The 12,243-nt window shown below is 43.6% G+C and overlaps 1 protein-coding gene across 1 annotated transcript; it reads left to right on the forward strand.

The window, feature by feature from the left end:
* Window positions 1-4,267: 4,267 nt before the first annotated feature.
* Window positions 4,268-12,239, forward strand: snx15 (sorting nexin 15; the record flags this gene model as incomplete). Its single annotated transcript, XM_084189935.1, has 5 exons — window positions 4,268-4,535; window positions 7,398-7,554; window positions 11,251-11,366; window positions 11,639-11,936; window positions 12,213-12,239. Coding segments are annotated over exons 1-5 (700 nt in total), but the record flags the coding sequence as incomplete, so codon positions are not given.
* Window positions 12,240-12,243: the final 4 nt, after the last annotated feature.

Here is a 12,243-nt window from a genome sequence, read left to right on the forward strand (position 1 = left end):
CATTTTGATGCCATATTTTAACCTCCCGAGGTTAAACCTTAACCTCCCGAGTGGCGCAGTGGTCTAAGGCACTGCATTGCAGTGCTAGCTGTGCCACTAGAGATCCTGGTTCGAATCCAGGCTCTGTCGTAGCCGGCCGCGACCGGGAGACCCATGGGGCGGCACACAATTGGCCCAGTGTCGTCCAGGGTAGGGGAGGGAATGGCCGGCAGGGATGTAGCTCAGTTGGTAGAGCATGGCATTTGCAACGCCAGGGTTGTGGGTTCGATTCCAGTATAACAAATAAAAATGTATGCACTCACTAACTGTAAGTCGCTCTGGATAAGAGTGTCTGCTAAATGACGTAAATGTAATATTTATAATTATATAAAATATATGCAACACATTTTCCACCAACTGGTTTCTGTGCCAATGCACTACATAACCAATAAACTAAGCATACCGACTTTGGGCACTTCAATATCATGGTTTGCGTTTTCAACACCACAATAAATAGACTACCTTGTAGGATTACCCAGTATCGAAATCTTAGTATTGAAGGCATGTGGGTTGCTTATGGTATTTAGCTCCCTCTGTGGGTTACGTATGGTATCTAGCGCCCCCTGTGGGTTACTTATGGTATCTAGCTCCACCTGTGGGTTGCTTATGGTACAGGGGACAGGACAACTTCACCGCATCACAGGGACGATGGACGGGGCCATGTACTGTCAAATCTTGGGTGAGAACCTCCTTTCCTCAGCCAGGGCATTGAAAATGGGTCGTGGATGGGTATTCCAGCATGACAATGACCCAAAACACACGGCCAAGGCAACAAAGGAGTGGCTCAAGAAGAAGCACATTAAAGTCCTGGAGTGGCCTAGCCAGTCTCAATCCCATAGAAAATCTGTGGAGGGAGCTTAAGGTTCAAGTTGCCAAACATCAGCCTCGAAACCTTAATGACTTGGAGAAGATCTGCAAAGAGGAGTGGAACAAAATCCCTCCTGAGATGTGTGCAAACCTGGTGGCCAACTACAAGAAACGTCTGACCTCTGTGATTGCCAACAAGGGGTTTGCCACCAAGTACTAAGTCATGTTTTGCAGAGGGGTCAAATACTTATTTCCCTCATTAAAATGCAAATCAATGTATAACATTTTTGACATGCGTTTTTCTGGATTTTTTTTGTTGTTATTCTGTCTCTCACTGTTCAAATAAACCTACCATTAAAATTATAGACTGAACATTTCTTTGTCAGTGGGCAAACGTACAAAATCAGCAGGGGATCAAATACTTTTTTCTCTCACTGTATGAGGGGGGGGGAGTTTAAGTACAATTCTTACAAGCTTGTTTGGCTAGTTGCTTATTTGGGGCTGCTGGTGAACCATGATGTGCAGGCATAATCAACGTGACACTGGACTAGCACACTTGCCAGAGTCTCTAGGGTGTCTATAGCGAAGTTTGCATCCAATTGGCGACAGATTTTCATGCAAATATTCAAAAATCTTCATAAAAACAATGCCATTTCAGAGTTTCTGTAGGGGAATTTGGCGCCGGACAACATGACAGGGAAGATTTTTAATTTACCATACATTTGCGTAATTTCACAGACATCATTCCAACCTGGCCAAATGAGCCACATTTACGTGTCATTAAAAACAGCTATAACAAATTTAAAAACACAATTCCTCGTGTTTTGATGTGTAGCATATGCAAAACTATATATATATATATATTTTTTGGCTACTTTCCTGAAATAATAATTGTTCAGCCGTCAGAGATTTGAGTACTAAATGTATCAGGGCATTGCATGCATAGGCCTATAAGCTTAGGTGTTCACTGTATGATATATTAATAAGAGCTAATGTAAACCAGGGAAAAAACACAACCCTCACCCCCCAAAAAAAAAAAAAGTTTGACAACCCTCCCCTATTTTTGACCAGCCCCCTCAAAACTGAACTTGGATCCGCGTTAAGTAGCAATTACCGCGTTCACATGCTAGTCGGAACTCGGAAACTCTGAGATTTCCAACTTGCTAACTGGTTGTAGTTATACAGGTGCCGCGTTCAACGAAAGAGGAAGTCTGACATTTCAGAGTTCCGACTAGCATAGATACCCTTCGCCACCGTCATCTTACGACAGATATCTCGAACCAGTCATTATGACTGTCGTATTCAACATACTTTTCAGGTTTCTTTCCAGAAAAATGTCTTAGTTACATGATTGTATAACTAGCAAAAGAGTTTTGAAGTTGAGGGTGCTGCATTTATGAAGTTTGTCAATGAGGACAGAAACTAGCGTAGCCAGCTAGTTTAGCCAGCTAGCGTAGCCAGCTAGTTTAGCCAACTAGCGTAGCCAGCTAGTTTAGCCTGGGATAGGAGGAAAAATAGCTTGGCCCTAGTGCGCATGTGTGCCAGCTGGGCTATACGCTAATTCAGGAGACAGATTTTATGGGACACAAAATGGGACAAACACCAAATTGAGACTCTGCATGCAGAATTCTGCAAAAAAACATCCTCTGTGTACAACATAAAACACAACATAATGCATGCAGAGCAGAATTAGGACAATACCCGCTAATGATCAAAATCCAGAAAAGAGCTGTTAAATTCTACAACCACCTAAAAGGAAGCGATTCCCAAACCTTCCATAACAAAGCCATCACCTACAGAGAGATGAACCTGGAGAAGAGTCCACTAAGTAAGCTGGTCATGGGGCTCTGTTCACAAACACAAACAGACCCCACAGAGCCCCAGGACAACAACAACAACACAATTAGAACCAACCAAATCATGAGAAAACAAAAAGATAATTACTTCACACATTGAAAAGAATTAACAAAAGAACGGAGCAAACTAGAATGCTATTAGGCCCTAAACAGAGTACACAGTGGCAGAATACCTGACCCAAAATTAAGGAAAGCTTTGACTATGTACAGACTCAGTGAGCATAGCCTTGCTATTGAGGAAGGCCGCTGTAGTCTGACCTGGCTCTCAAGAGAAGACAGGCTATGTGCACACTGCCCACAAAATGAGGTGGAAACTGAGCTGCACTTCCTAACCTCCTGCCAAATGTATGACCATATTAGAGACACATATTTCCCTCAGATTACACAGACCCACAAAGAATTCGAAAACATATCCAATTTTGATAAATTCCCATATCTATTGGTTGAAATACCACAGTTTGCAATCACAGCAGCAAGATTTGTGACCTGTTGCCACAAGAAACGGGCAACCAGTGAAGAACAAACACCATTGTAAATACAACCCATATTTATATTTATTTATTTTCCCTTTTGTACTTTAACTGTATATAACCATTTGAAATGTCTCTATTCCTTTCGAACTTTTGTTTGTAATGTTTACTGTTAATTTGTATTGTTTATTTCACTTTTGCATGTTTCTCATGCCAATAAAGCCCATTGAATTGAATTGTAGTTTTTATTTACATTACATTTACATTTTAGTCATTTAGCAGACGCTCTTATCCAGAGCGACTTATAGTTAGTGAGTGCATACATTTTTATTTATTTTTTTCATACTGGAGTCGAACCCACATGCCCTGACATCAGGAGCTGGCAGCAAAAAGTTTGTTTAAACAATTCAGAGACTGAAACGAATAAGTCAGATTACTTATATTTAAAGACAGTTTATCGATATATCAATCCGAAATCAGCAGTAATTGTCAAAAGTTAAAGAAAGCTTAAAACGATGTTTGAGTGAACCACTGAGTTTCTAAACCCAGTGACGCAACATTGCCAGACTTCCGGGAACGCTTGCGAAGCAGACCAGGTCGGGGTTTGAGATGTCAATGAGAGAAGTGAAAAACTATTCCTTTTTTGTTAATTTTTCTCGAAATCTAAAAGGCACAACCTAGATTAGAACCAATGTCTTAAGTAGTTGAACATGTTATTACTCCAACCTCGTGAAAGTGACAAACTGACACGTTTTCATTTTCGTCAAAAACTAATTTATATTAAAAGAGTGCCTTTGAGTTGACGGCCTTCACATGCGCAATTCGGCGCCTGACGACCATTAGACCCGATGACGTGTTTCTCCTCCTCCAACACTCTTGTCGCGTTCACGTACTAGTCGGAAATAGGAAACTCGGAAATGTCATACTTGCTAACCAGTTGTTGTTATACACGTGCCGCGTTCAGCCAGTTAGCAAATCGGAAATGTCCAAGTTTCCTAGTTCCGACTGGCAGTTTGTCCGCGGCGTCAGAACCCTTTTTAAAAAGAGGGGCGTGTCTTGGTTGTCATAGCGCGTTGACAACGACACCAACCAGGAAGCTACAGTGGAGAATGATCTAAACAAAACGACTATTGTTTTGTATTAAATATATTTATAACTAGCTCCTTGTTCTGTCTGTGTTTGTATTGTATGACAGCCGACACAGACACGCCTGTCTATTGTACCGTTAGCTACCAGAGTATAAATCTCTATCCACACAGCGATGTCTCGGAAGAAAGAGAAAGAAGAATATTACCGTTTTTTCTCGGTGACAGAACCACGCACACACGAGAAGGGGCACACGGAATATAAAGTCACCGCAAGGGTCGGTTGGTCAATTTTGTCTTATTGGTATCTTAGTAGCCTCTAGCTAGCAAGTTAGCGTTAGTCATTTCAATGCATTGTTTTGACTGTCTTGTTATAGCTAGCTAGTAGAGACTTTGTCAGGATAGTCGTGTGTAATTGCGGGCTATTTCGGTACTATTCTAAGAACACCTGCGCTTTCCATGACATAGACTGACCAGGTGAATCTAGTTGAAAGCTATGGGCTCTTATTGATGTCATTTGTTAAATCCACTTCTATCAGTGTAGATGAAGGGGAGGAGACGGGTTAAAGAAGGATTTTAAAGCCTTGAGACATGGATTGTGTATGTGTGCCATTCAGAGGGTGAATGGGCAAGACAAAAGCTTTAAGTGCTTTTGAACGGGGTATGGTAGTAGGTGTCAGGCACACCGGTTTGTCTCAAGAACTGCAACACTGCTGGGTTTTTCACTCACAACAGTTTCACGTGTGTATCAAGAATAGTCCACCACCCAAAGCACATCAAGCCAATTTGACACAAGTGTGGGAAGCATTGGCGTCAACATGGGCCAGCATCCCTGTGGAACGACTTTGACACCTTGTAGAGTCCATGCTCTGACAAATCAAGGCTGTTCTGAGGGCAAAAGTGGTGCAAGTCAATACTAGGAAGGTGTTCCTAATGTTTGTTATACTCAGTGTATACCAGTAGAGGCTCCTCAGAGGAGCAAAATATATTCACAAGTCACCAAATAATTGATTAAAACACACTTTCTTGCAATGAAGGTCTACAGTAGCCTCAACAGCACTCTGTAGAGTAGTACCATGGTGTAGCCGGAGGACAGCTAGCTTCCGTCCTCCTCTGGGTACATTGACTTCAATACAAAACCTAGGAGGCTCATGGTTCTCACCCCCTTCCATAGACTTACAAAGTAATTATGACAGCTTCCGGAGGATGTCCTCCAACCTATCAGAGCTCTTGCAGCATGAACTGATATGTTATCCACCCAATCAAAGGATCAGATAATGAATCTAGTACTGAAAGCATAAGCTACAGCTAGCTAGCACTGCAGTGCATAAGTAGTTGACTCAACGAGAGAGAAAGACAATAGTTGAACAGTTTTGAACAAATTAATTTATTCCAACATGAATGAGAAGCTAGTGAGAGATTATCATTTTTTTTTCAGTTTCACTTACTTAGCTAGCAAATGCAGCTAGATAGTTTAGCCTACTCAAACACCCTGCTCAAACAGAGGGATGCTATGTTAGCTAGCTGGCTATGACTATCCAACACACACTGGAACTCTTCCAAGTCAAGGTAAGCTTTTGGTTTTACTAATTTATTGCCACCGGGGTCTGCCGGTGTAACTGCTAAACTGCTTACTGACTGTACGCTGTAACGTTACTACATGATTTAGCGGGTTTACTAACGCTTTAGTTCTATTAGCTATGTTGACTATGACGTTACTTTAGCTAATATGGTGAGAACGATGTAGGCTGTGTGTAGCGGTTATGATATGGTTTGGCTTGGAAAGGTTTTTTCACCTGGTCACATACAGCTGATGTGGTTTGCATTGAAGTCCACAAGCGAAGGTACAAGGTGAGCGGAGGAGAGCGCATAGATGCGAGAAGGAATACAACGTGGCTGCTATAAAAGTGAACTGTGTTTACGTGTGATCAGGGGTGTATTCATTCCGCCGATTCTGTTGAAAAATGTTTTTTAAAGGGAAGCAAACGAAACTGGGATAAACATACCCGAATTTGTCCAATAGAAACTCTTGTTTGAAACTGTTGGACTAATGATTACATCCTAGATCAGCTAGATGCAGGCGAGAGTGTGCAAGACGGTATTGCATTTGTCACTCTGTCCATGTGTCACTGTCTGTCATCTCAAAATTTGTCACTCGACCTCTGTGCACCTACGTTGTAAACGTTCATTCATAGGTTAGGTTGTAGCAACCTCATGATGGGTACAGGGAAAATTAGAGTATCATGTAGTAGCCTAAACCTATCGCTGGTACATTGAACAGGGTGAATGGAATATGAATGACAGTCATCCAATATGCTGTAATATATAAAAAAAAAATTCCTCAATCTTAAAAGGCACCGACCGCCGCCACTGGTGTATACAATGTATAGATATGTAGCTTAGTGCAATAGACGGTGGTGTAGTCAGTGATGGTGGTCCATTGTAATTTTAAGCACAGCTATTAGCCTCAACCCCTGTGACTAGACCCTTCTGGGGTAACTAGAGCTGGCCTACACACACCCAGGATCCTGGGACCCTTCCTACACACACCCAGGATCCTGGGACCCTTCCTACACACACCCAGGATCCTGGGACCCCTCCCCCCCGGCACCCCTTGCCTTCTGGCTGCTGTTAGTACTGTGTGTTCAAACCCTTCTGTCCTTTCTACACATGGACTTCATACCATCTATTTTCTTCTATGTAAATACGGTGCACAGATTGGTACGTTTTACTTTCAATTAACTGTCCTTATCTACCTTCTCTCCCTGTTCTCTCTCTCTCCTCTCTTCTCCCTCCCTCACCCCTATCTCTTGACCCTGCATGACTACCATCTCCCTCCCTGTTCTCTCTCCTCCCTCCCTCACCCCTATCTCTTGACCCTGCATGACTACCATCTCCCTCCCTGTTCTCTCTCTCTCCTCCCTCCCTCACCCCTATCTCTTGACCCTGCATGACTACCATCTCCCTCCCTGTTCTCTCTCTCTCCTCCCTCCCTCACCCCATCTCTTGACCCTGCATGACTACCATCTCCCTCCCTGTTCTCTCACTCTTCTCCCTCCCTCACCCCATCTCTTGGCCCTGCATGACTACCATCTCCCTCCCTGTTCTCTCTCTCCTCTCTTCCTGCTCTCCCCCTCTAGTTTGTCTCCAAGCGTCGTCCTGAGGATGTGAAGGAGGTGTTAGTATGGAGGAGGTACAGTGAACTGAAGAAGCTTCATGGAGAGCTGTCCTACACACACAGAAACCTGTTCAGGAGGCAGGAGGAGTTCCCTCCGTTCCCCCGCGCTCAGCTCTTTGGTACGACACTGTCACACGTTTTCTCTCTCTCTCTCTCTCTCTCTCTCTCTCTCTCTCTCTCTCTCATTTGGTACGACCCTGGCACACGTTCTCTCTCTTTCTCTCTCTCTCTCTCTCTCTCTCTCTCTCTCTCTCTCTCTTGGTTTTGAAGTGGGGTCACATTTGCTGCTCTGAGGCTCTTTCTCTCAAATGAATTCAAAGGGCTTTATTAGGATGGGAAACGTGTTTACATTGCCAAAGCAAGTGAAATAAACAATAAACAAAAGGGAAAACAGACACAAAACAACAAAAAAACGATTAGAATTTAACAGTAAACATTGCACTCACAAAGGTTTTGAAAATACATTTTAAGTGTTAAATTATCAGTGTTAAATAGTTGTAGTATGAATGGTAAGGGAAGATAAATATTGGTGCTATTTACAATGTTGTTTTTTCTCATTGCAACGGGCCACAGATCTACAGTGAGGGAAAAAAGTATTTGATCCCCTGCTGATTTTGTACATTTGCCCACTGACAAAGACATGATCAGTCTATAATTTTAATGGTAGGTTTATTTGAACAGTGAGAGACAGAATAACAAACAAAAAGAATCCAGAAAAACGCATGTCAAAAATGTTATGCATTGATTTGCATTTTAATGAGGGAAATAAGTATTTGACCCCTCTGGAAAACATGACTTAGTACTTGGTGGCAAAACCCTTGTTGGCAATCACAGAGGTCAAACGTTTCTTGTAGTTGGCCACCAGGTTTGCACACATCTCAGGAGGGATTTTGTCCCACTCCTCTTTGCAGATCTTCTCCAAGTCATTAAAGTTTCGAGGCTGACGTTTGGCAACTCGAACCTTCAGCTCCCTCCACAGATTTTCTATGGGATTAAGGTCTGGAGACTGGCTAGGCCACTCCAGGACCTTAATGTGCTTCTTCTTGAGCCACTCCTTTGTTGCCTTGGCCGTGTGTTTTGGGTCATTGTCATGCTGGAAGACCCATCCACGACCCATTTTCAATGCCCTGGCTGAGGGAAGGAGGTTCTCACCCAGGATTTGACGGTACGTGGCCCCGTCCATCGTCCCTTTGATGCGGTGAAGTTGTCCTGTCCCCTTAGCAGAAAAACATAATGTTTCCACCTCCATGTTTGACGGTGGGGATGGTGTTCTTAGGGTCATAGGCAGCATTCCTCCTCCTCCAAACATGGCGAGTTGAGTTGATGCCAAAGAGCTCAATTTTGGTCTCATCTGACCACAACACTTTCACCCAGTTCTCCTCTGAATCATTCAGATGTTCATTGGCAAACTTCAGACGGGCATGTATATGTGCTTTCTTGAGCAGGGGGACCTTGCGGGCGCTGCAGGATTTCAGTCCTTCACGGCGTAGTGTGTTACCAATTGTTTTCTTGGTGACTATGGTCCCAGCTGCCTTGAGATCATTGACAAGATCCTCCCGTGTAGTTCTGGGCTGATTCCTCACCGTTCTCATGATCATTGCAACTCCACGAGGTGAGATCTTGCATGGAGCCCCAGGCCAAGGGAGATTGACAGTTCTTTTGTGTTTCTTCCATTTGCGAATAATCGCACCAACTGTTGTCACCTTCTCACCAAGCTGCTTGTCGATGGTCTTGTAGCCCATTCCAGCCTTGTGTAGGTCTACAATCTTGTCCCTGACATCCTTGGAGAGCTCTTTGGTCTTGGCCATGGTGGAGAGTTTGGAATCTGATTGATTGATTGCTTCTGTGGACAGGTGTCTTTTATACAGGTAACAAGCTGAGATTAGGAGCACTCCCTTTAAGAGTGTGCTCCTAATCTCAGCTCGTTACCTGTATAAAAGACACCTGGGAGCCAGAAATCTTTCTTATTGAGAGGGGGTCAAATACTTATTTCCCTCATTAAAATGCAAATCAATTTATAACATTTTTGACATGCGTTTTTCTGGATTTTGTTGTTGTTATTCTGTCTCTCACTGTTCAAATAAACCAACCATTAAAATTATAGACTGATAATTTCTTTGTCAGTGGGCAAACGTACAAAATCAGCAGGGGATCAAATACTTTTTTTTCCCTCACTGTATCTGCTATGATTGTACACTGCGGTATTTCGCCTAACAGATATGGGAGTTTATCAATGTTTTTGATTTGTTTTCTAATTCTTTCTGGATCTGTGTATGTCTAATGGAGTAATACGTTTGGCAGGAGGAAATGCAGCTCAGTTTCCACCTCATTTTGTGGGCAGTGGGCACATCTCAACAGCAAGGCTATGCCTACGGCGGCCTTTCTCAATAGCAAGGCTATGCTCGCTGTGTCTGTACGTAGTCAAGGATTTCCTTAAATTTGGGTCAGTCAGTGGTCAGGTATTCTGCCACTGTGTACACTCTGTTTAGGGCCAGATAGCGTTCCAATTTGCTCCGTTGTTTTGGTTGGTTCTTTCCAGTGTGTCAAATAGTTATCTATTTGCTTACTCACAATTTGGTTGGGTCTAATTGTGTTGCTGTCCTGGGGCTCTGTGGGGTCTGTTTGTGTTTGTGAACAGAGCCCCAGAACCAGCTGGCTGAGGGGACTCTTCTCCAGGTTCATCTCTCTGTAGGTGAGGGCTTTGTGGGGGAATGTGTGGGCGTCGCTTCCTTTTAGGTGGTTTTAGAATTTAACAGCTCTTTTCTGGATTTTGATAACTAGCGGGTATAGACCTAATTCTGCTCTGCATGCATTGTTTGGTGTTTTGCGTTGTACACAAAGTCGATTTTATTCAGAATTCGGCATGCAGTCTCAATTTGGTGTTTGTCCCATTTTGTGAGTTCTTGGTTGGTGAGCGGACCCCAGACCTCACAACCATAAAGGGCAATGGGTTCTATAACTGATTCAAGTATTTTTAGCCAAATCCTAATTGGTATGTCATATTTAATGTTCCTTTTGATGGCATAGAAGGCCCTTCTTGCCTTGTCTCTCAGATCATTCACAGCTTTGTGGAAGTTACCTGTGGTGCTGATGTTTAGGCTGAGGTAGGTATAGTTTTTTGTGTGCTATAGGGCAACAGTGTCTAGGTGGAATTTTTATTTGTGGTACTGGCAACTTGGACTTTTTTTTAAAAACCATTATTTTTGTCTTACCGAGATTCATTGTCCAGGTCTTAATCTGTGCAGAAGATCTAGGTGCTGCTGTAGGCCCTCCTTGGTTGGGGACAGAAGCACCAGATCATCAGCAAACAGTAGACATTTGACTTCAGATTATTTTAGGGTGAGGCCGGGTGCTGCAGACTGTTCTAGTGCCCTCGCCAATTCGTTGATATATATGTTGAAGAGGGTGGGGCTTAAACTGCATCCCTGTCTCACCCCACGGCCCTGTGGAAAGAAATGTGTGTTTTTTGCCAATTTTAACCGCACAGTTGTTGTTTGTGTACATGGATTTTATAATTTTGTATGTTTTTCCCCCAACACCTCTTTCCATCAATTTGTATAGCAGACCCTCATGCCAAATTGAGTCAAAAGCTTTTTTTAAATCAACAAAAGGTATGAGAAAACTTTTTTTTTTTTTTGGTTTATCAATAAGGGTGTGCAGGGGGAATACGTGGTCTGTCGTACGGTAATTTGGTAAAAAGCCAATTTGACATTTGCTCAGTGCATTGTTTTCACTGAGGGAAATGTAGGAGTCTGCTGTTAATGAGAATGCATTCACAGCCTCTCTCTCTCCCCTCTCTTCTTTCTCTTTCTCAGGTAGGTTTGATGAAGGGGTGATCGAGGAGAGGAGGAGTGCAGCTGAGGCCATGCTACTGTTCACCACCAACATCCCTGCTCTCTACAACAGCCCTCAGCTAAAGGACTTCTTCAGGGTGAGAAAAAGAAACACACACAATTGTCCGTGTCAAATTTCCCCTCAATAAAGTATCATATCATATCACACAGAGAGAAGCAGGCAGGGTCAAAGACACACGACACAGAGCAGCAGGGACACACCTCCAACAATAACATTCCAGCCCAGTTCTAAAGGGTTCTCTCTCTCTCTCTCTCTCTCTCTCTCTCTCTCTCTCTGTCTCTGTCTCTGTCTCTGTCTCTGTCTCTGTCTCTGTCTCTCTCTCTCTCTCTCCCTCTCTCTCTCTCCTAGTGTGGAGAGGTGGTGAGACCACTGGACCCCTCCCCCCTCGCCTCCACCCCCCTCCCTCCCCCTCTCATCCCCCTCCCCCAGCGCAGAGGCTCAGACTGTGAACTAGCGGAGGAGGAGGGGACTGTGGCCCCTATCCAACCCCAGGACCTTGGCCTCTCCCTGGGCACAGATCTAGGCGAGCCTGAGGTGGCGGCTGAGGCCTATAGTGAGATGGGTGGGAGTCCAACTCCGGTGGCAGAAACACCTACAGAGGAGGACGTGACGGAGCTACAAGACGACCTAGAGGTAGAAATCCGAGGTAGAGCGACACAACTATTGCTTCTACTTTGATATGTCTTTATATCAGAATCCATTGTAATATCAAGGTCTTTGAAAATCTGATTTGGGATGACTGCATTGAGATTCAGTGTCAGATCCGACAGCAGTTCTCTCTGCTTCTTGGGTCCCAAAATCTGTCTTATCCAAGTTCAAAATAAAAAAGCTAGCTGCCATCCATTTCTTTATGTCTGATTGATTGATTGATTGATTGATTCTAGTTGTTCTTGATTCTAAATGTTCCATGTTCTTTTCCAAGTTCCCTCTCAGTTCCAGCCATGCGTCCTGGG

The sequence above is a fragment of the Coregonus lavaretus genome, assembly GCF_964263955.1.
Source record: "Coregonus lavaretus genome assembly, contig: HAP1_SCAFFOLD_4076, whole genome shotgun sequence".
Lineage (NCBI taxonomy): Eukaryota > Metazoa > Chordata > Actinopteri > Salmoniformes > Salmonidae > Coregonus > Coregonus lavaretus.